The sequence below is a fragment of the Leptosomus discolor genome, chromosome 3 (assembly GCF_034619465.1).
Source record: "Leptosomus discolor isolate bLepDis1 chromosome 3, bLepDis1.hap2, whole genome shotgun sequence".
NCBI lineage: Eukaryota > Metazoa > Chordata > Aves > Leptosomiformes > Leptosomidae > Leptosomus > Leptosomus discolor.
The window spans coordinates 59134418-59159106 of NC_141393.1; the positions used below are offsets into that span (position 1 = coordinate 59134418).

The window sequence follows — 24689 nt, forward strand, 5'->3', positions numbered from 1 at the left end:
CGTCGCACTATATGATAAACAATGTGTAAACCAGAGATCTATTTTCTTCTTTCCTTGGATTTTCTTTTCTTTGTGATGTAAGCATGATGGATATAAAGGCTTATGTTGGGCTTCTTCCAGGCCTGACTGCTAATACGGCTCCTTTTCTGTTCCTCGCTGCTTTTCTCATGTTTTGCCTTGTGAGCAAGAGAGACTGAGCTTCTTAAATACTTATGTGGACACTAGTAAGATTTCTCTGGTCTGGCTGACAGAAATATTGAGCTGCCTAATTTGGGCCTCACTACTTAAAGCGCTGTGCGATTGAAGGTTACCTGTTAGTAGATTTAGCTCTGGAAGTTAGAACCTTGCACTGTTATTTCCTAACTATAACAGTTGTATATTTTAATAGGGTTTAGGGGATTTTGTTTCTTCTGTTGTAGGAAGGAGGTTGTATTCTGGATTCTGTAGCTGGGAAAGTTATAAAATTGTCTTCCTTCATTGGTGGCCAGATAGCGTAGCATCACTCCATTGTAGGGGATGGGATAAAGCAACTTAATTTTGATTCATTCTTTATGTATCATTATTCTCTCTTTTTGTTCATGGAAGTCCAGCAGCAGCAGCCTGTTGTTGTAACAAAAGATTTTTGTCTTTCCTTTTCTATATTCTTCAAAGTGATGATACCAGATTTGACGAGTACAGCACTGCCATCAACGCTGCGAACTAACCGATTCTGATTGCTGCTCTCTAGAACCAGAAGAATGTATTAGCCTGAAGCCCACAGTCTTGAGCAAACCTGAGTGTCTTCTGGGAGTGTTCTGTTCCCAGGAGAGCTGGATAGAGGTTTTCTCTCAGATGGCAAGCTTATTTATGTATAATGAATGGCCTTTCCAGATCCCCTGTTTATCTGTTTTTTGTGAGTAGGTATGAATTTATTAAACAGCCCGTGTGTCTAGATCTCATGATCAACAAAAAGGACTCCTTGTGCTCCTTTTCTTACAAGAACTTAACTGAACTGTAGAAGAATAACTGAAGTACAAATGAAATATGATAAGGGATGTCCTTGGTCAGCAGTTAAGTTGTCTCTGGGCCCTGAAACAATTAAATAGAACTTTCAAGGAAATACAATAATTGTGTGGAAAACAACTTAATAGTTTTCTGTTAGTTTTAAAATTTTAGAATTAGCCATATTTGCAACAAGTAGTATGGAATTTGGGGTCAAAATCCCAGATTTTGTTTAGTGTTGCTTGTTTGCTGTATTATTCTGTCAGATTGTTGCCTTTCCTTGGTTTATCCACTGTCAATATGAGCATGAAACAGAAGCTGTGCAGACAGAGATCTTTCTAATGAAAGGTGTGATATATGAGTGCTGGGTATTAAGGGCTCCAGGCCCCAAGGTGGTATAGATGCAGTGGTATTTCTAAGTATCTTTTTACTTTACTCAACAGCAACAGATACCTCAGTCAGGCCAACTTTATCAGTATTTGGGCAGTAGGCCTCTTACTAAGACTTTTTTTCTCCATTTCCAATTTTATTCAGCCTCTCATGAATCAGTAGTTCTTCATCTAAGTTTCCTGTTGCTGCTCCAGCTGTGGGTGGGGGAAGATCTTAGATGGGGTAAGTTTTATTAGGGAGAAAGTAAATAGTTCTGGAAGCAAAATGAGGAGAAGCATTAGCTGCTGCTTTTCTCCCAGTGTCAGCTGGGAATCGCAGTTTATGCTGAGTTCATTGTTTATAACTGTGTGAAGGCCTGAGGTCCTCTCTCAGTGTTTACTCTGTCCTTGGGAGTTTGTCTCAGTAAGTAAGGGCTGAATAAACACGAAGTAAGGTTCTCAGGATTTACCCATTTAGTTATTAAAATGTTTAAAATAGTGTGTGATAGCATATCTCCTATCATGTAAATATGCTTCCAGTAACTCAGGGGTGTTGCAGAAGATGATTTCTTTTACCTGTAAGTATGATACTGTTGTTGGTAGGGGCTTTCACTAATATAGAAGGAATACTTACCTAATGGTGAAAAAGGAAAATAAATCTCTGAAATGAACTGTATGATGCAATAAATGAACAAGAAAGGCCTTAAGGTGTGTACGAACGGCATCCAGAGTAGATAAGTACACCAGACCTCGTTTGAAGAGAGTTTGGTTTTCCTTGGTATTTCCCACTGATTGCAGTAAGAGCTGCAGGTTTTGAAAAATAATTCTCCCTCATAAATAATAATAAGGTTAGGAATAATACCTACATGCAAAAACCCCTTGAGTTTCCTGTTTAATGCCACATCTGAGATTTCTTTCCCACCTCTGCTTTAAATTTCTGTCGCATCGGCTACTAAACTCCAAGTTCTTCAGGATTGTCAACATCTGATAGAAGGAGTTGACTGGATTTGGGTTATCAAAGACTTGGACTACTTAGCATGCATATTAGAGATCACTATGAAAATACTTTTCAAGAGAAGACAAGGATCGTACAATACAGTCTCCAGGAAAGTGTAGGACATGATAGGACATAACTCCAGGACAGGATAGCTCGTATCTTCCTACAATTCACAATTCTACCATCAGCTCTTTGGGTAAAGGTCAGTGCTAGAAACTTCTTCTGGGGACCCTCTGTTCCTGTGCTGGCCCAGCATGTCACACTGCTGTCTTCTAGCTGCAGTGACAAGGACTGGGCCTGCCTTGGACTACACAGAGTTTGGCAGGGAGCCTTGGTGGGTTTTTCTTAAGTGTTATTTGGAGGTAGAGTTGGCTTTGTATCTGGTGAGTGAGGTGCAGCATCCACCAGTATTTGTGACCCAGCTGTTCCATGTGCACAGTTCCTAACCTTTCCGTTGGGATGAAGTCTCACTAGGCTCCTAAAATAAGACAGTGCTGCAAGTTGCATCTGAGGCATGTTTGTTTAGAAACCAGAACTGAAGTTGAAAAGCTGTGAGCTAAAGGAATAATTCTGTGAGACTTAAAAAATGCTAATGTTCTTATAAAAGACAGACTGATCTACAAGTCAGCTTTATAGTAATTTTTTTTTCTAATGCATGAACAGAGCTTTTTACTGAGAGATGGCTAATGTTCATGAAAAATGTATTTTGTTTACAATCTCAGACAGTCACTTTTGAAGATTTGGTTTCTTTTGTTGGTTGGAAGTAAGAACAGAAATTTGCTTAAACCTCAACTCACTTGAGGCTTGGAGGATATTCTGAGGAAGAACTGTTGTATGTTTACCTTGTTCCTGTGTTCATCCCTAAGCAGTCTGTTAATAACCACCGTTAACAGGAGGTTAGCGGGCTATATGGGATTTTACTGTTTTTTAAACATTGAGAAGTTAGTTCATATTGTGATGAGCTTTCAGGAATTTAATTTACCATAGCAGCAAATTGTAGTGTTATAAAGTGCGTGTTTTAAATGGCCTGCAGTTTTTTGTCTGTGCTGGAAGATTTATAATCTTCGTATAAACTGGCATTTTGTGCCAGTGAGTATCTATCGTTGGAAGAGAAGTAAAAATAAATGGGTAGTATAAATTGTTCTAGTTCATTTGAGCCCCTATATCCCCAGTGAGCTGTTGTTATGAGAGGCACAGAAGGAACTGCTGTGAGTCATGGAGCAGCATTGCTTTAGAAGGGTACATAATAGCATTTCAGCAGAGGACACAAGTAGAAGCTATGGTGTAACCAGACAACCTTTCAATCCATTTATCAAAACACTTGTAATTCCCATTTCAAGGAAGGCGACACAGTAAATGAGTGAAAAAAAAGGTTAATCTGTATATCTGTATCTAGACATTTCACTAAATAAAACAATAAAATAAATCAATGCAGAACTGCTAGTGCTTAAGTGCTTAGCAAAAAGCTTCTGAATCAATCACAAATATGTTGGGTTTTTTTTCTGATATGGATCTTGAAAACAATTTAACAGATTAAAGGTGGGGTTTTTGCCAATTTATGTAAGAAACTTTGACCTTTGGGAATACAAAGAAAAGGATGATATGCTACTATGCGCGTGTTGTATACCTTCCCAAGCCAAAACATAAAATATACTTAGCGTTAGTGCATACGGATAAAAGGCGGAAGTAAGTGTATGTGAATGTTCAAGCTTGAAACAGTCAAAATTCATCTAGTTTAAAGATTATTTTTCAAAGCTGAGCATTTGGTCAGGGTCCCTGATAAGACATTTGAAGTTCTGGTATCCCTGATTTAGGCAGATGGAAATGGTGGACATTGAACGAATCTGGAATTATTATCCATGAATTAATTCTTATTATTGTAATGTCTTCCAGAGCTGGAATTCTCAAGTTGTCCCAGGCTTAGTTCCAAGTTTGCTTCCTGGAATAAACACAGGGGGTTAACCTCACACCCAAGGAATAAAAACTTACAGGGGTGCAGATTTTCTGTTGAGGACACCAGTATTATTTTTCTGTGTCTGGGGAAAGCAAACCCAGGGACAGTTCTGGAGGCAGATGTGGATGCCGTGTTTAGACTTCTCTCTGCTCCTGTTTTGATCTTCTGGAGACCTAGCTCATATATGACTCTGAATGGTGTAACTGTTCACCTGAAACTACTCTCTGGACCTCCTGGCCTCTCCTGGTACTGCCACAGAAGCTGTTTGACACACTTGCTCCAGCCCCTCTCTGGGGATGGTTCTCAGCATCTCAACCATCCGACGGTTCCTCATGAAACTCTTATTTCTACAAAGAAAACAGCAGCATTCTTCTACAAAGAAAACAAGTACATCTACCCCTCTAACACCTTTTAGTTCATGGTATCCTTTTAGAAGATCATCTGTTGGATCACAAGCAGCCTCCCCAGCCTGTTGGTCTCAGATGTACTTTTCTACCATCTTGGTCTTTTTACCTGTTGTTCAGTTCAAAGGATAGATCTTACTGCTCAGATTTTCTGTTCATTGGTTTCAGTTTTACCTGAGCGGTGTTCAGAATTTGCCTCTTCCTAACAGGAGTCTCAGGATCCAGCTTCCAAGGTGGTAGAGCTAGCTAACTGCAAGCTGCCATTCTCTTCCATCACATCCATGACCCTGATTCTTATATATGACTTGGAGTTTTTTAGTGTTTCATGGGTGGATTACCCACATGAATGCAAACATGAGTCTGCTGCTCACAGTGGATCAGTAAAGTCATCACTCAGTGGTCAGAAGACTGCTGGCAGAAATCTGCCAGCTCTCTGTGGATCTCATAGAAGGTGAGAAGTTTGTGTCTATTCCAGAACATTGATTTCTGTATTTCCCTTCTCTAATTGTTTGTCTCACAAAGTGGCTACAAGTAGCATGGTAGGGTGATTACTTACTGCTGCTGATACAGATACCATTAAGCCATGCTTCTCTTCTAGCTTGTGCTTTTAAGTGGCCAACTTCCAAACACTCAGGTCCTGTTACAGTTCCCATCATTTGCAAACAGCAAGCAAATTTCAGCAAACAATTGAAACATGACTAGAAGACCACAGTGTTCAGATGTGGCCCTCAGCTTCTGTGGCCAGAGCACTCCTGGCTAAAGATAAGATGAGGTGGCTGAAAGATGCATCACATCTCCTAACACTTCTTTGCACCTTTTTTCCGTTGTGTATCATCTGCTTGTAAATAGTGGGTCGTGGTTTGTGTGTTTGTGATATCTCTAATCCTCCTCACAATTCCTTTATTATGGCATAGAGAGAGATAATGAGAATATAGGTTGTAGGCTATCATGCTTTTATCAAAAAGTACATGGAGGGACAGGCTCCATATATACGGCTAGGAGAAGATTTATTTGAATGGGAAGGAGCTGCAAGGACATTGCTGGTAGCCTTTTGAGAGTTTGGTGGATAAGTGTCATACATTGTTTGGATTTCAGTATAATTTCTGAACTGGAGCACCCACTCTGTTTTTGCTCTGTCTGTGAGGAGAAAATTAATTGGGAAGGTTTAATGCAGCCCTAAATGCAGTAAACCAAACTCAACTTTCTTACAGTTGAGTTTCCTTGTCCTGATGAGGTCGACAATATATAGTGAAAATTAAGTATATATTCACTCTGTTTCATTTAATCATGCTTGAAATTTTCTTCTCTCTCACTGTCTGTCTCACTGTCTCTCATTTTACTAACGTGTTTTCCTGGCTGAAAAGGAGATTTATAAAAATACATTTTTTGGCAGAGAAGTTATATTTTATTAACATTTCAGTAGAAGAGGTAGGTACCAGCCTTGCACTGTATTTTCCTCTCAGTTGTCCAGCTTTGCTGGTAATATTTGAAGGCTGATATCATTGCAAGCTTCTTTCATAAAGTTAGAATTAAAAAAAGAAAGGAGAATTTAAAAATCCTTTTGTATGATCAAGTAATAAGAGTACAGGCAGATGAAGAAATTAACTGAGTAATCCATAGTGTGTATTTGCACAATGTCAGCAACTCTGCAGTAGCACCCCTGCCCATGGTTTCCTGTGGAATGTGCGAGGTCCCTGGGATCTGTCATACGATACACCACAGAAAGATGATGAGTAGAGGTGGTTTTGCTGGGCAACTGACCTCCTAGTTTGGCCCATAATCATTTATTCATGTGGCTGTACCGTAAGACATACTAATACCATACATACCATTGGATGAAAAGTGATGCAGCATATTGAAATAATGCATAAAATACCCACAGTCAGCTCAGATGAAGAGGCTGGACCCGGCTGCTATCTAAAAATGGCCTGCCGTGTAGAGGGATCTGTTGCTCTGTTAAGGAGTACAGTGAGTTAGTTAGGGCCCATAGCATCCATTGTCAGAAGGTTTTCTCAGAAATGCAACTACAAACTGGCTTCTGGTGGCAGACCTCCAGAAAAGCTGCTTATATAAGTGCAGCCTGTGACCTCTTGCATTCCTGCTCTTGGCAAGGGCCTGATCTTTTGCATTTTAAAAGGTAAAATAAAAATACAGCCGAGTATAACAGGTGGGGTTTTTGCTCAATTTGATTTTGTTGTTGTTGTTGTCAGTTTTAAGCAACATTTTAATTGATGTATTTAACTGTTTTAAGAACCTGGATCCTCTGGGTTAGGGGGGAACCCCCAAACACCGCCTTATAGTTTCTGCTGGTAGATTACTTTTAAAGCAGTAAATGTTTGAGTATGTGGTCATCTCCCTTGGTGAGAAGCATGTCTAGTAAAGTCATGCCCAGTTCTCAGGTTTTGAAGTGTGCCTGAGGAGCTAGTGTGATGTTCTTAGAGACAAAGCACTGACTGCAGGAGCTGTCTTCCAGAACTCTCTTATTCCCCACTTCTAGGAAATGAAGAACATAAACATGCAGAAGCAGGCACATTTCCTTCTTCTTCTGTATCTAAGAATCCACTGTCCCTTGTTTAGAGAGGTGTCTCTCACCTAGATGGACACTTGCTAGCGTTCTTAATTACAGACACTAAAAAACTGGGGCTGACATACTTCCTAAGGGTAGGTGCCCAAGTCCCCATTTAAATACCTAAACAGCTGGCTTCATGTTTGAAGTTCCTGAGCCAGAAATCAATGCGAAATGTAGATCTTTGCCTTTTTAAAAATCAGAGTACTTGTTTAAGTGTCTAAATACAAACATTAGCCTAGATCTTCAGACAGTAAAAATCAACATATCTTCATGGAAGTTGATGGTTAATATGCTGGTTAGTACAAGCTGAGGCTTTGGCTCCCAAGGCTGGAAGCACTGAGCCAGATGAGTTTGTCTTTATGCTCATAAATATAAATTAAGTACTAGTTGAATAACTAATATTATTTTTATTCAACATACTCTTTCATTAAAAAATCATAAGATTTAAAAAATTTTCAAATACCTTTCCTTATTTATCCTTGAAAAAAAATATCTCACAGTGGAAATGTTTAATTATCTCAGTGTAGTTTTCTTCTAGTTTATTCTTGTTGGATATAAAGCCAGGTTGTGCAGTATGTAGTCCCATCGCAGAACTCACCTGAAATATTTTCAGAGATGAGGCAATCAAGTGCCCTGGGAGTGTGGTTTCTTCACTGGGCATTAATTGCATACCTTGTTTGGTCTATAGTTTGTAGACCAGTTAATGTTTTATGGAAAATTAAAAAAATCAGAAATAGTTCTGCATGCGTGTCATTCATGTTTTGCTGCCCTTCTCATAGGAGTTACTTTTTGGAATAAGAGGTAATAGTAGTCCCTAAGAATTCATCTGCATCTCCTAGTTTTAGGTTGTACTAAAAGTTTTGGCTGGAAAACAAATAAAGCAGGAATTGAACTGGAATAAGAGCTCCAAATCATCATCAGAAATTTCAGATCCCAGTCTGCATTTTGGTGCACACTCTTTCAGTATGTTTCTAATTCTGGCAATTTTTACTTAAGGGTGGTGTTGTGGTTGTGATTGGTTTGATTCTTGTCATACAAGTCTATGATACTACCAATTGCAGAATAAGCAGCAAACTCAAAAAGGTCTTTGTTTTAATGTTGTCATACATCTCCTTTGTGGCTCTGCTGCACTTGGAACCTTGCTGAGCTGCTGGACTGAAATGTGCTGGACCTGCGTTCTTAACGTTATCATGGTGTGTAAATAAGCAATATCATTGTCTTCTTTCTCAGCCTCTCAGTGACATTTTCTGGGTGTAAACTCTCCTCTGAGACCCCTCAGGCCACTTGCCTCCAGCCCTGAGAACTAAATAGGCACACATGCCTCTGCCAGAGCTCCAGTCCTGGGAGCAGTCACCCTTTACACTTATGTCCCATGAGACTAAAGACAGTGAAGGGGCAAGAGTGACATAAAAACATGTCTTTACTACAGCCAACACAAAAGAGACCGAGTTGGGCAAAAAAAGAATACTGAATACATGCTTGTGTTTCAGCTTACCTACCACAGGCAACTCTCTGGCTGTAAGTTTACACTCTGGGCAGTGCCCAGAACCCTTTGATTCTCTTGCGTGACTTTTTCAAGTGTGGATGATGTCTGACTTTGTCTGTCTCTTTCAGCCTTGCCTGGCTCCATAGTCAGAAATCTTAAAAATATTGCCTGATGTCTTTGAATATTATTTTTTTTGTTATTGCACAACCTCAATAGATGTAGTTGTACAATTTGTTTTGCTTTGATTCATTCTGTTGCTATTGTAACTAAATGGGAGTCTCTGAGGTTTAGTAACTTTCCAGGTCTTTGGGTTTGGTAAACCTGTGACATAGCCTTGGCAACAAATGATGGAGTGCATATTCAGCAAGGCATTTATGAAAGTCATTTCATCACATAAGCCAGAATTCTTCAACTGCATGTAAACAGATTACCAAAATCATCTGTGGATGGATCTGTTCAGGCAGAATCCCGAAGTCCACGTTCTCATTCTGTGTTGTTGCTCGAGTAGCTTCCATGCTTCCAGTGGGATAAAGTTAGCTCCATGCAAAAATTTTTGTGGCCTAGTCTTAATGTCATTGCAGAGCAACTCTGTCACTGTGGATGGCCCCAGGGATGCCAACCTGTCACATGAAGAGAGCTATGTGACTTGTCACCGCAAGCTATGCAGCTGCATAGCAAACCGATGATGGCCAGGGGACATAAGCTTAAAATATAATCAAATAAATTACTGGTGGTATATGACCTATAGGAATTGGAATATTAATAAATTTTGATTTCCTTTGTGTTCTGAAGTACGTTTCTTTGATTCTTGCATTCCAAACCCATATTTTCTTAAATATATTTTACATCAGGCTAAAGCTTGAATGCTGTTATGTGTTTAATATGTAATTACTACTACTAATAAATGTATTTTAAGAAGTTGACTGTAATCACCAGAGGCTTAACCTAGACAATTGCCCCCACAGTTATGGGGAAGCTTAGTTTTAAACCCATTTAGTGCTTGAGAAATAATGCCAGGACGGCAGTTTTAGAGTAGGCATCAATTCCCTGAAAACACAATTGCATGCTCCAGCTCCGCCCAATTAATATGTATGCCGCCAGAAAGTGCTGTTATTAAATCACACGTTCAGGAGCTATTACTATGACCTAAGTTTGAACCAGAAACCTAGAAATGAAACATTCTTGGGTTTCCCTTTGAATTCTCTCCTTTTTTTATGAATCTTTTTCATTCTTTGTCAGAGAGTTGTGGTTGAATAGCTATATAAGACCCATCTGTCAGCAGAAGCAAAATAATGCTGTTTTCTTAATACAGGATTTTATGCATTAGTGTAAAAACCCCTGAATTGAATGAATGTCGGTATTCTCAATCCACAGTCAGTCAGAAACTTTGAAAGTTAAAAGTCAGCAGAGAAGTTAATGAAAGAATTTGACTTGTCAATGATCAAAGTTCAGTACTGTAAAGAGCATTTATTAGTTGGTGACTGATACAGTACTTTTGCTTGTTTCTTTTCCCTACTCTCCGTTAGTATCATAGGTCTTTTTTTGTACCTGCCTTAGCCTAACAAAAGGAACTGTTATTCTGAATTTCTGGCTGTAGAAGCTGATAAGGGAGGTGATTTTTCAAACGAATCTTCTGACCTAGCAAATGGTTACTCTAAAACAGTTGTGACAGTAAATGAAGGGTTAATTTTGCTTTCATGTAAGTGAGTGTAAGTCAAGAATAGTTCCTAAGAAATTTGAGTTTCTCTCTCTATGTCATACTGCAAGTAAACAGGGAATCTGATAGTGATACTAGAGTGCTGCCAGATATCAGAGGTCCAATATTAGGAAGCAGAAACGAAAATGGGAGATGGATATATAGTACTATCCCTTGTTCATATTAAGATTTACTTTTCAGGTAATAGCCAAATTCTCCGATATTGTAAGAAGTTTGTGTAAGCCTACACCAGCAACAGATGGTGTCATCTAAAGAAGAAAATTCTGCTGAAATTCATGCTTCCATAAAACTGCTCTCACCAGTGTGGTGTGTTTTATTTTATCTTGTCTCTGATTGCTGTAACATTTATATAAAAATGAGGAGGAAACACAAGCATGTGCCTGATCATTATGGCTAGTCTAGCAAAGCAAAGTCAAATAAATCTCACATCGCAACTTGCTCATTTTATGGGATGGCTATATGCCTAGGTGATTCCTGTCTGTGAAGGTCTGTACTCCATGTACCAAACAACAGTCCTAAAAGCTGAACTTAGTTTGGATTAAAGGCACTGACTCCTGATTCACTTACATGAGCTATAAGTTAGCCTCTAAGTGATAAGTAGTGCTTTTTTCCGCATAGACTGGTACAATAGAGGTGGATTTTTTTCCCTGTTTTTGTTTTATAGAGAGACTCAAGTTGGAAGGGCTGAACTAAATTAAATACATTAAAGAACTCACATTAGTGCCATTTGAGGAGGTCCTTTCATACTTTAGCTTAGTTCTATATCGCATTATATATTTTAAAGACAATTTTCATTTCTGTGGGCTGCCAGATGTACTGCTGATACCTTCTGATCTTAGATAGTTTGACATTGATTTTCCTAGTACACGCCAGGGTTGAAATCTGGCCTGTAACTCATCCAAATGATCTATTCATAACAAAAAGTGCCTTCTGGCAGTTGCACTACAGCTGAATATTGTTAAACTGAATTCATCATTTCATTTGTTTCTGATTGCTCTGTAATGTTTACATATCTTACATATTAGTATGATCTTTTATAAATCACACACTGAGGTTAAATCCTCCCAGACAGAACTTTTTTTCCCTTGCTTCTCCCTTTCAGAAGGTGTTGAACTCTTCCCCCCCCCTTCAAAAGAGCAGGAATCTTGGAATTGCTTAATGCTCATCTCAGCTGAAGTGAAGGGCTGAGCAAGGAGGAATGTGTGTGTTGGGGAGACAGGGAAAGGTGACATTTTCCTGCACAAAAGGATTATTCTCCATCCGCAGATGGAGTAACTGTGAGGTGGAATTGCTTGTCTGAGTATAATACTTCAGTAAGTAAGTGTCATCACAGATGAGGGCAATAGTCTCCATGTGGCTATGTTCAACTGAAATATTTATAGATGCTGCTTATGACTCAAAGTGTGAATAGGTTCAGATTCTTCTCATCTCCCATCTTCAAATTCCTGCTGCAATAATGTTGTACAGAGATCATTCTGACATCTAGCAGAGGGTATCTTCTTGTGTTTCAGTTTCACTATATGTAAAAAATACTAACCGTTGGTATGCCTCACAATAGGAGTGTGTCACAGGATGAATTTAAGTTAAATAGAAGGCAGAAAATCTGAGGCTCTCTTTGAATTTGTATTTTAACTTTCAAAGGATGACATCTCTTACTTGCTTTAAAAATAAAAATAAATTGTCCATAAATCTAAAACAGATGTTGTTTTTCTACTAAAAAGATTAAGGATTTTCTTAGGCTCATTAAAGGAAAAAAATAATGACACCATATTGATCCTCCTATGTCATCATAAGAATGTCTGAAGGCAATAGAAATCTGTGAAAAGGACGTGGTATTAGTGTAACAAAAATAGCTCTGAGTCTGGCAAATTGTGCTTATCTTCTGGGTTCTGTGACAAACTTTGCACTATTTCTCCAACCTTACACGTATGTCTAGTCATGTGTTTTAGTGGGATTGTGTGGTATGTATACTCAAACAGAATTTGGACTTTCTATTATGAAAATACAAATGCCAGCTGCTGCATGGCTTGTAAACTTCAGGATCATTCAGATATTTCAAGGAGGGGAAATGGAAACCATTTGCTATTTCTTATGCATATATCTGCAGAAGAATGTTCACTCTGTTGTTTCTCAAAGATTGTATGTCTGTTTTGGGGAGTATGTCATTTCCCATTTTTCTCACTTTCTATGTGCATCAAAACCCAGAGTCTGCAAAGCATGAATTAAACTCTTAAGTGGAAGGAGGAAATAGGAAATCTGATGATACCATATGCAGTATCAATAAAGCCCAGGATGATAGCCAGTGTTCTTTATTCCAGTAAAAGTTCCCACAACAGAAAAAAAAGATAACCTAGTACCCCCCTGGCTCTATCCCTCAGCGTGGCAATACGCAACTCTTAGTGTGCTCTGTTTATGTGTTGAAAGTTTGCTGGAATGTGTACAAATGGTACTTCAGTAGTAAGAAGATAGAAAAATCTCAGTGTAATTTGAGAAGAGCCAGCACAGAAATATCCTGACCTGGCAAATTGCTGTGGGTGTCCAAAATACTAGGCCAGAAGTACTGGATCCAGGGAGAGTTTGGTCTTTTAATCAGTCAGAAACTTTTAGTGTTATCAGACATATAGGACAATATGGTAAGTTGTGGATTAATGTTAGAAGAAAGGGTTTCTTTATTATTTTTTAAAAACTACATTATCCTTCTTGATGTTTAGAACTTTCCCTGATTTCACAAAGCATCTTTATGCCTTTAATATCCTTAGACTATTTGGTTTCTTCAGACTCCACAGCCGTTGGATTTTAAGCTTGATACATCTGGTGTGGCTAGATTCTTCTTTCAGAAATCCCAGTAGAGTGCAGAGTACTGCAAAGTTTGCTGCATCAAAAATATTTTGAGATGAGACTTCAAAAACCCAAGCCTCTTCTGCCCTACATGTTCATGTAGAGACATGTGTTGTGTCCACAGCTATAGAATAAGAATGAGAGGGGACATTTTGGTTCTCGGCATGCTTCCATCACTAGTTTGGAGCAGATACTAACTGGGAATTTTGACCTTGTGTAGTCTCCTCGTAGGGTCAGTGATATGGAATTGGTCTAAAAATCAGGTTATTTTAGGAATTGCTTTCTGTTGCTCTTCATTTTGTTACTGAAATTGTAAAAGAAGGCTTGCCCCATAGAGGTGTTGAAAACTCAAAGCTATATTAATTTGTAGTTTTAAAAGAAAACAAAACAAAACCAAATGTCTTTGCAGTGTTTTTGACGTAGCTTCGTCTACTTGGAGTCATAAATGCTTTTTTAAATTCAGTGCAGCTATTCTTGCTCTTTAATGGGTTTAGTCAGCCAAAATCTTACGCAGACACACAGACACATGTGCACACATACATCTTCAGCGAAAGTAAGTCAGTGCATTGGAGCTGACAGGGAAGAACTGAGCAAGGTTCTCGTATTTGTTAGATTCATCCCTAAGAGAAACCAGGATTGCTGGACACTGTGGTGATGTACTTTGAGAAACCAGTTTTTGTTGTTTTGCTTTCCTACTTAATTTCATGACAAGAATCGACTGTAATGTAAGTTTATGGCTTGAGCAGACTATTGTTTGTGCAGAAACCTCCCTGCTGGTGTATTTACTAAACATGTGTGATGCACAAATGCCACTAAACTGCATCTTGGAGCATATTCCCTAGTTGCTGACAAAAACTGTTTTTAAAGTATGGCCTGTTTAAATATAGGGGGAATGTGTACGAAGTTTAACAGGATCAGGTCTGAATTTTTAATTACTCCTCAAACCTATTTTGACGTGAAATTTGGGCTTTATTGAAATCATTAGCAAACCTTAAGCGACTTTCAGCGGGTTCAGAATAGTGCTAATGAAGAGCAAGGTCTAAATACACAAAAACATTGTCCCATTGACTAAGACCTCTCTTTTATGCTGTTGCAGCATTGCAAATGTACAGGCTTACTTTGTTAGGGAGTTCTCTTGTTTCCTCCACTTGGAGCACTTCCTGCCTTCTAGAGAACAACAGTTGCGGATTTAGACATTCTATTAACAGGTACCAATGGGAAGTGCAGTCCTGCTTTTTCTTTTTTCTTTTTTCTTTTCCCCAGTGAAATCGTGGCTGCATATACCTTGAATATTTCTGTTGATGCTGGAAGAGAAAACATGAATCATGCTTCCAAGAGAAGCAGGTAGCCTGCCAGGGGATGGCCTGTCTTCTCCAGCCCCTGCTGCAGGAATTATGTGTTCAACTAGTGCAGAATACATAATTAGTCTTTGTAGCGAGTACTAGGACCCAAGCTCCACTGCCCCATTCCCCATCGTGTGCTGTGCCTGACTTGCTAGACCAGAGAGCCTGCCTTCTTAGGCTTTCTTTCTGAACCAGAAAGAAAGCCTAGAAAGTCTATCTAGTCTATTGAAAGTGGAACAGCTTTATAAGAGGAAGGAAAATGCCCTCCACCCTTATAAACTGGTAATTTGCATCTTCTGAAGCAGAGAAAGGAAATGAACCAGCGTCTCCCACATCCTGAGTGGTCTAACCACTAGAATACTGCATAGGAGCAGGGTATCGCTATAGGTGGGTGGTATATTTATATGCAAGTGGTAGAATTTGGTCTTGCTCAGTTTCTGGAAGATAGTGCTTAGGTATCTGCCTTGATGAAAGGGTTCACAGGTGTGAAGGAAGGAGAGGCATGTGTAAGTGAAGCTAAGCCAAAGTAAGGGTCAGAATCTAATGTTTATCCAGGCAAATGCTTCCTGTTGGTTAACAGAAGCAACTCCGCTTTAGCCCAGCCCAGGTTTGCAGCTTCCACTGAAGGCACCTAACTCTCTTAACAACCCTGTGAGAGCCCTGGAGCTTGGAGTTCTGCTGCAGGCCTTGAGAGCTGATAGCAGATCTCAGGGGACCTCAGTTCCCTCTGTCAGCAGGATTCTCTCTTGATTCTTAACTCTGAAAACATACAGGATGAGTGCTCCTTAAACACCAGCTGCCAATCACATTGGCTGTATTTTCTGATGACAAGCAGAGTGTTGTATCCAACTGTCCATTCTAAGTAAGGGTATTTTTCTGGAGAAGTGAGGCAGTTTCTCTCCCCCTGTAAAATACAGCTCCTGTTCCTGAAATTTCTTAACTTTCTGCGTGACCAAACCCAGCTGTTCTGTAAATGGGAGTGAGTGGGGGCAGTTGTGCAGTCAGTAGCTGCAGCTATGTCATGTCATCTAAAAATTATGCAAATGGGGGACATATTTCTCCACATTCTCCTTAGAGTAAATCCCTACCTATATATCGCCACTCATGTTGGTAACTCCAGTGGAGGAGCAGGAATCATTTTCCGTATTGGACTTAGATAGTTTCCAAACATTAGTTGTGAAGTACCTACTTTGACAAGTAGTTTGATTCACTAGTGCTTTCTCTTGCTCTTCCAGGTCAGTGAAACACCCATTTTTGTGCCTGGTGTTTGGGGACCTTATTTCTCTGCAATGGTACCTGGATTGTGGTTGAATGAGGGAGGTCAAAGTGCTACAGGAAAACTGGTAAGTGGAGACACAAACGGACTCCAAGATGGGAGGTCTGCCATAACTGCTGTCGTTTGGTATAGCTTTACTGTCAATTCAGGCAGAGCTCTGCCTTGAAACACCTCTGTAAGATCATAGGAGGTACCACACTGCTGAAAGCAAGAAACAGTTGATTGTTACGTCTCTTACAAACTGTTCATTTGCATACTGATAGAGGATTATATATGGGGCAGAGCACTAACGGCATGGCTTCCTTTTATGATCATAGTGATGATTATTGATGTTGCTTTACAGGCAAATAGGCGTCCATTCTTTACTTTAGCAGGAGGCTGAGATAGACTTTGAAGAAAATTACACATAGTGTGTTATATAGAACAATTGTGTTCATTGATGGGCATAAATGAAAGATGTATTGTATGGACAGAATAGTAATATATTTACATGTTATCCTGTCTAGATAGGTACTGCAAATACTGTGACCTCAGTTCTTTCCTTGAGTGCAAAGAGTCTAACTCTATTAGGTTAATTTAATTTATCAATAGAAATTAAAACCAGACTGGATTCTCTAAAAATGAATTTTTCTTATTTACAGGGAAGCAGTCAGAACTAAAACACTAATGTCAAATTTAAAGAATGGCTAGATGTAAAACAGTATTTAAGCTTGAGTCCAAAAGTGTCAGCAAGACCTTAGTGGCTGCTTAACCCTGGAAGCTTCTAAAGCTGCCTGCGTGTCTCCCTGCTCAGCCTGTAGAAACACTGACTGCCCTTAGGGGTGAGGTGCAAAGCTCCTCTTGAGAAACTACAGGAGGCAGGCTGGCTCCTGTGGGTGTCCTCTGTAAGCTCACCAAACACACAGGTGGGTTTGGTCTTTCACACATCGCAGGCGTAATTGCTCTCTTTGTCAGACCTAGCACCACCCACCTTTTAAAAGCCTAGTGATGGGAGTACATGTCTAGGAAGTAGTAGACTGGGGCATCACTGCATTTATACGTTTCATATGGAACAGTCACTGAATCAGAAATAATCCTGGCTCGGGAAGCCCAGACTCACCCTAAGTGCTGAGCTACGAATTGGTGTTCCCTCCTGTGCTCTCTCCTTGGCCACATGAATCTGACATTCCTCTCTGTACAGGGTTACAGCTTCAGTGGGAGAGTCATCCCCCTTCCTCTCCTGCAGCCTCCGCTTCCCATCCCATCTCCAACCTGTCCTCAGCCTCATGGCTAAAGCGCGCTCGCAGCAGGTGGGATATGTGCGCTTTGAATTTTTCAGGTCAAGATGGAGCTAGAACCAAAGTGTCCTGTTTTATAGGTAACTGCTACAACCAGAAGTAAAATTAAATATACTGCTCGTAACACCACCACTTTAAGAGGAAAATGGCAAATCTTGTGCATTTCTTTCTAAGAACACTTTTGAGAGGCTAAGTCTCTGCTTAATCCAAAGTGGGTAAAGACACTTAACTGAGCTCTAGAGCGGATACAGCAAGTCAGTGTTTTTTCTTGGCTGGCTCAGGGTTTTCACACTTAAAAGGTACTATGAGAGTTAGGCCATTTCAGAAAGATGGTTTTAAAAATCCTTTTCATTCTAATACCAGAGAACAAGACATTCCTGAGCCATTAAAGAAATTGCTGGATAAAATGTATGGTCTTGTTAGGGCTCATAGCAGAAGTCAGCTAAGTACTGTTAGGTATATTAGGGAAGCTGTCTCATTAAAACATTCTGAGAATATCTCATGTGGTTTTCTTGAGGTTGTATGTACAGAAAACACATAGGAGGAAACAGCGCACATGCGCTGCGTGGAGGACAGGTTGCGTTCGTTATCTTTCTAATTTTAATGCTGTAGTCTTTTTAAGGTCCTGCTTTCTGAAAACAAAAAAAAATGGATGTGTATTTGGATTCTTCTCATTGCTTGATCTATGCCCAAAGGTGAATTCTCCTCCTGAAATTTGAACAGTCTGTTGAACTTCTTAGAAGTAAAACTGATAACTTCCCTTTAAAAATTTGTAACTCATTTTTTTATTGATACAGCTGCAAAAAAGTCTGTTAGATTTTGAAAACAGGTTCAGATAAAGTCCAAATGAAGAATTAAGAACTCCACTTGTTTTAAAAAAGCGTGTTTGCTTGTGTATCACATGGGCTTTTGCACTGGATTTTTCAAAATTTAGAGGAAGAAAGATACTGCACAACAGAGGCAAAGGATGGTATGACATCATTACAAACTGTAAAATAAAGAATAGAAGAGCAGTGTTTCTAGATGCAACCCTCATGTGGCCATGTCTTGAATTAAGGACATTTAAATATCTAACTTCATACCTTCTATAACAGTCTTGTGTGAAGTGTTTTCATAGCACACACATATATGTGAGTTTTATTTATAGATTTATTTCTGAATTTATGAGCTGCTCCTATGTTCTAAAGAGATTATGCAAGGCTGCAAAATTCAGGCCTGAGCTTTGTTTCTAATGCATGCACATGTTTGAGTTTTGTCTTTGATGCAAATCTCAGAAAGAACAGGCACACATTATTTTTATTGCTGTATTCAGATCTGTACACTTCATTATATATGTTTTCCTACACTGGTTAAGGACCAGACTCATGCTGTTAAAAATCAAATACCTAATGTGGTTTGCTGCTAAATAGGTATTGCCAAATATACTCAGTGCTATTAAGGTCTCTAGTTTTGCCTCCTTAGCTTTTACAGTCACTTCTGATGGGATATTATCAAGAGGCCACAAAACCTGCTGAATTATTGTCTTAAAAGCCCATGCTACTATACCTGATACTTTGTTTTGTGAATAATGGTAGCCACTCTGGAGTGAAAGGACAAGCTGATTTATAAATTGACTATAAGACAGAGCTTATATTGATCTTTTTTATAGCGATAATTGCTTGTCAGGGTATACATTTTGTTTCCTGCAATGAACATATGGAGCATCTATCAGGATGACAACACACCTTGTGTTTTATTATAACAGTGTGATATAGAAAGATGTAGGGATTTGGGCCAAGAAGATGCTCCTGGTAGAATTCCAATGAGGGCAGGCATGCAAGAGAATGGGACAGACTAGAGGACATGCTCTCAGGTAGCACTGGACAGGAAAAAAAGTCGTCCTTTCAGCTTGCTCTTCTGACCGAGGAGCTGCGTGCTTAGCATTTTGCCTATTTTTGGTGCAGTGTGTGTTGTTTTTTCTTACTGTTTTTAAGCCAAATCCTGAATTCAGTAATGTCAGTGGGAGTTTTGCCACTGGATTCACTAGGACTAGGACTTAATACCTCATGAGTAATTTAGAAGTTCTCTTGTCTTTTTAAAGTTACAACACTGCATTACCCTTTTCTGGGACCAAACTTTTAAGATGTAATCATCCCAAAACTGTTGCTTTCCTCTTTTTCAGATAGATCATGTGGTCCGAGGCCATGTCTCCTTCTCGGAATTACAGTCAAAAGCTGCAGCCAGGTCACTGTTCTTATTCCTTTATCACATACCTGCCTTACAAACTGATGATATGCTGTATTCCTTATTCTGAAACAGGGGAATTAACAGTCTGGTAGTGGGTTGGAAGTATTTACAAAGGCTTGCCAGGTGATTGCTCAGAGATGAAAGCTTTAAGCTCCCCTCAGATACCTTTGGCGTATCTGAGTGGTGATGCTAACTTTCTGCTTTTCAACTGCTTTTATATCCAGCCCAAGGTATTTTCCGATGCCATAGCATCAGCCCTGTTTAGCAGACCTTTATGCCGTGGGCTAATGATGTGTCTTAATTTGTAGGTGACAATATTAAGTTCCAAGGATGAGATATAGCTTAATTAAGAATATATTGTTCAGTATTTTTGGAACAGTCATCTAAAGGAAGGCATAGCTACTGTATGAAAAACTCCTGCACGGCAGCACAAATAGACAGAGAAACCCAGGATGGATTTTCAGACAAAACTTAAGATGTAGGAGTGAATTGGAGGTAACTCCAGGATTCCTTGAGCAGGAGGCTTTGTGTGATGTGGAATTTTTGTTTGGTCTGCTTTAGAAGTGTCTGAAGATAGTCCAGACACTTCTGTCGGATCTGGACTTTCTCAAGGTGTTTTGGCTTGGATTCCTTGATGGTTCATGTCACTCCCAGAGAGATCTTAGTTGAGCAGTTAGGCACACGTGAAAATTTGATTCTCTTTTAATTTGTTTTTCCTCCTGAGGTTAAAGAAAAAAAACATCAAATGTGGCATTTTATCTTCAGTTTATCACTCTGGTCTAAAAGGCAAGGGTCAGTCCTGATAGATGTATTAAGTGCATGCAGTTAGACAGTTGTTTTCAGTCCTCCCTGGGGGGATAAAGCTACCTGGCTTCTCTGGATGACCCTTCCATGCTTTGTAGAGCACAATGCCTGACTTGTTTGTTAAGAACTTGTCCAGGATTCCCAGTGATGTATTGGACAGCATTCAATATGAAATAGATTCATGCTTCTTGAATTCTCTTTGTTGTTCTTTAAAAAAGGAAATCCGGAAATAAATGCATCTGTATGTGTTTGGAATAAGGATTGATCTGGGTTTTTTTTCCAAAATTTTAGCTTCCAGGCCATTTTTCTGGTGCCCCCCTGTGAAGCACAAGCGTAAGACAATTAGTTTAGCCTGTAATTCCAGGATAAGCCATTTTTTTGTTTGTTTTGGAAAAATGAGTATAGAGCAGCCTGCTTGTCTGTGCTATGTACATACTGAACTGACTGACTGCAACTAATTTCATAGTGCAAAAAGCTTGGATTGTGATGCGAACAGGATGCTAAATACAGCATATTGGGAATAGAACTCCGTGTTACCCGAGTATATGGTATCATAACTTTGAATTTGAGTCTCCTGCAGTTAGTAAATCCGTGGAGGATAGCATTCATGAAAAGGGTTATAATATTTTATAAAAAGGATGATATTTTATAAAGTTAATTTGCTCAATGGTATTTTTATAATGCTTTTCAGATATTATTCTCCTAATGAAATTTTTGGATAGCTATAAATCTAGTAAGCAAGTCTCTTATTAATTCCTCTTATCCCTTATCTCCCTGTCCTTCTCAAATGTTCGTTAAATTTAAAGAATTTAATTTGACTTATCTGTTCCACTTATTTCTTCATTTCTTTCTACACATGGAGCACAAGCTTCAGCCTTATCATAGGGACTAGTAGCAGTAGCTATACAAGTGTCAAGCATTTTGTTAGTGAACAGTGTTGGCCCAAAGTTTGGATTATGTGTTTACTTATATGAAGTCATATACTTAATAAGAACATAGTGTCTTGTTTTAGGGGATTGTCGGTGATGATGATAAATTACTTGCCTGGAAATCTCAGCAGAATATTTCAGAGAATCTGATTTATTATATTTAGTATAGTCTCTGTGTGGGTGTAGGAGTTTCTATCTGTTCAGCCATTGCAAACAGCCATTGAAAGAAAAGAAAATGAGCATTCCATACTTAGGTGTTACTTCCCATGCTAGGTGCAACACTATGAAGAGTTAAGTTGGTTTTGCAGTGACAAAAAGCACAGCACATGCATGTCTGGATCATTAAAGAACAACATCTGAGGTCACAAATATGTATGTCTTACTTGCTGCTGCCTGTCACCAGCTTCTACCTTCCTAAAACTGCCTTTCCTTTCTCCCAGGCTCCTAACGCTGCTAATAAGTAGGTTTGGTGATGGCAACCTGCCTGCTGAGCAGCTGATTTCAGAAGCTTCACTGTGCAGACTTCTGTTCCTTTGCCCGTACCAGGAGCAAGAGTTTGCAAGCTGCATTTATCACTGTTTCAGTAATTTGTGGTAACTTGTTGGGGTGCGAGTGGCTTAGACAGACTTGCCAGAAACCAGCTTCTACTGACCACTTGTGCTGAAGACCAGTCTTGTGCAACCCTCCCAGTACTATTCCTATGTTCTCTTTTCCCTTCTTTTACTGGAAGTGGAGAGGGTTGAATTACATGAGGGTTGTCTGGACAGCTGTAAACTTAGCATTTGGTCTAACTGGCATACTTTATAGGCAACAAACCTTGTGTTTTTTTCATGCAGTTCGGTGAGTTGCACAAATTGCTGTGTATATAGCACTTGCTCTTCAGTCTATATATTGTGTATATATATTCAGTCTGGCATCTAGCCATCACTGATACATTAAATCCTGTATAAGTAGGCTAGAGCAGGAAATTAAAAAAAGAAATAATATGATTATTTATGCTCTAAACTTAAAATGCTTCTGTTTCCTAGAATCAGTTTCTAATCTTCTGGAGGAAAAGAGTGACTAGCTGTTTGACAGCAAAGATGACATGCCCTTTGGCAGTTTGTGAAGTGCTATGTTTTGGGACAGAATTTCCCTTTCTTCATTTCTCAATACCCTTTCTTGATCTAAAGAGAAGGCTCCTGAAAAGAAATGGTGAAGTGACACACTCATTATCTATCAGCAATTTTGGGATCTTCCAAGCAGAACATAATAATCGTATTTGGCAGTTCTCTGTACCTCTAAGTGTCTTAGAGTTCTTTTTTTAAGATTTAGAAATCTAAAATTTTTAGATTTTTATCCTGAAAGGTATCTCCTGACGTCTTCCAGGATTTCTGGACAAATTAAATACCAACCTTTTGTTGCTTTCTGAAGCTATGTCCCTGATAGGAACATAACCCTGGGCAAACTTGCATTGATTTCTTATTTTCCACTTTCAACATCGTTCCTTTTTAAGAGCAGTAGCTTGTGCTCAACTCTGCAAGTCAGATCCAGCTGCCACTGAAACCTTTTCATAGAACTGAATAGGAGAAGCTCCAGAGAGCTGATGGTATAGTACTACGTATAGCACAAACATGGTAGAAGCTGGGACTGGCAAGTGTTTGAAGGATTTTGCTAGTCACTCAGTCCAAATGTAGTGCCTTGAACCCATATCTATATGTAGGAAAAAAAAAATAAAGGTATGAAAAAAAGTGTAATTCCAAGGTTATGTGGGTCTTAAGCATATTTGGCTGAACTTCAGCCTCTTTTGTACAGTCTTTGTGTTCTGTCAGGGCTACACAAACAGCTAATCCTTGTGAGAGTAATCAAGCAGGATGGAGATCAGATAGAAGCTGGGATGTCTGGTAGGTCTGTGGTTGAGTGAAGCTTTCCCTTCTTTTCCTTCCCAACAGTCAAGCCGTGATTTAGACTGGAAATAAAATGACTTTGTCCTTAGCATGTGCTGCTTATAGTGCAGTCTTCGGGGATGTAGAAAACAGGGCCACTTTTACAACAAGGGGAAAAAAATTATTGTGACCTCAAAATTATCATAATTCAGGTCCAGAAAGACACATAAAGTACATTTTAAAGTATGTGAATAATGATGTGAATTAGTTATTTTAATGTCTTCCAAGTGTACTTCATTTTGAATGATATCCTCTGATAGCATACACATGGTAAGGTATAATTGAAAAAACATGCAGCTGAATGGTTGAATGCAAAGTATAAATATACAGCTGCTAGCAGGTCAGAAGTCAAACTAGTAAAGCATATGCCAAGTTCCCTTAGGGATCTCATTAGTGTGTGATTGAATATACATGTAGAGGCTAAATGAATATTGCTGTTTGGGTCTACAGTGGATGAGACAATGACTAATCAATTGTAATTAGGGTTAGATGCTATTATTGACCCACATGTCTAGAATTAAATGCCCTACTTGGAGATTTCCAAGGAGTTGAAAAATATATGAATCTGTTTATGATAGTGTGAGTGTTTGAAAAAATATTCTGAGCATTATTGCAACATTTTTTAAATGGAATGTCACTAGAGTCATTGCAAGCCAAAGCACTGAAGAATTCACTATTAGTCCTAAGATTGCTCTTGGTCCAGGAAAAAGTTTGTGGGATATTGTGGAGTTGGGTGTAGTATCCGAACTTAGATACAATCATATTTAGGCCCATGTTCGGCTCCTCCCTTAAACAGCAGCCACTTGCTTCTCTCCTCCACCCTTAATGCTGCATTTTAATCATAACACATACTGAAATAATTACCATTTAAAAAAGGAAAGCTGTAAGTCCAGTGCTATTGATTAATCAGAGAAATTTTTAAACATTTGTAAAGGAATTTTATTATCATTTCTCTCTGGAATCCTCCTTACTTTTCTCAGCTTTCTTTGGTCTAGCTTTCTCTTTCACAGTGTCAGCACCTTTCTGTTAGAGACAAGCATCATCAGCCCCCTAAATACCAAACATAAATAAATCTGGCTCATCTAGGGACCCGTGGGAGTCAATGTACAAGCTCAAGATCACAAACTGCCATTATCTCCCCTCATACTGTGAAACTGAGGCATTCAGATGGCCTGTTAAATGGATGTGCAGATAGACAACCCCACTGCCTGCACCCTGCGATGCCATGGGCTTAGCAAGTGGTGGGTTTTGCCTTTCTCCCCCTTTGTTTTAGGTTTGGGATTTGCCATTCTTTGATGGGTTTTCTGCATTTGATGGTAGTACGAATATTTTATGCTTGATGAATAACCTCCCCGACTCTTTCTTCCAACTTGTTTTTCTTCTAGTGCTCACAGTATATATACATACTTGAACAGTCACCTGGATCTGATTAAGAAATCTTTGCCTGTGGGTTTCCTCACTGTTGATTTACATGTTTGGCCAGATTTCCATGGTAACAGATCTCCCTTAACAGATCTGACACTAAAGGGCATGGTAAGAAACAGCCTGTCTTTGCAAAAAGGTCAATACAGGGTAAAAGGAAAAAAAAAAAGGCT

At 39.2% G+C, this 24689-nt stretch overlaps 1 protein-coding gene across 1 annotated transcript in view; it reads left to right on the forward strand.

Moving 5' to 3' along the window:
- The window catches only part of FGGY (FGGY carbohydrate kinase domain containing), a 133018-nt gene that overhangs the window by 70927 nt on the left and 37402 nt on the right, over positions 1 to 24689 (forward strand). Inside the window, exons 8-10 of the mRNA XM_086462351.1 lie at positions 15893 to 16000; positions 19372 to 19433; positions 24480 to 24627. Coding sequence (XP_086318477.1) covers positions 15893 to 16000; positions 19372 to 19433; positions 24480 to 24627 — 318 coding nt within the window. The remainder of the gene's footprint in view (positions 1 to 15892; positions 16001 to 19371; positions 19434 to 24479; positions 24628 to 24689) is intronic.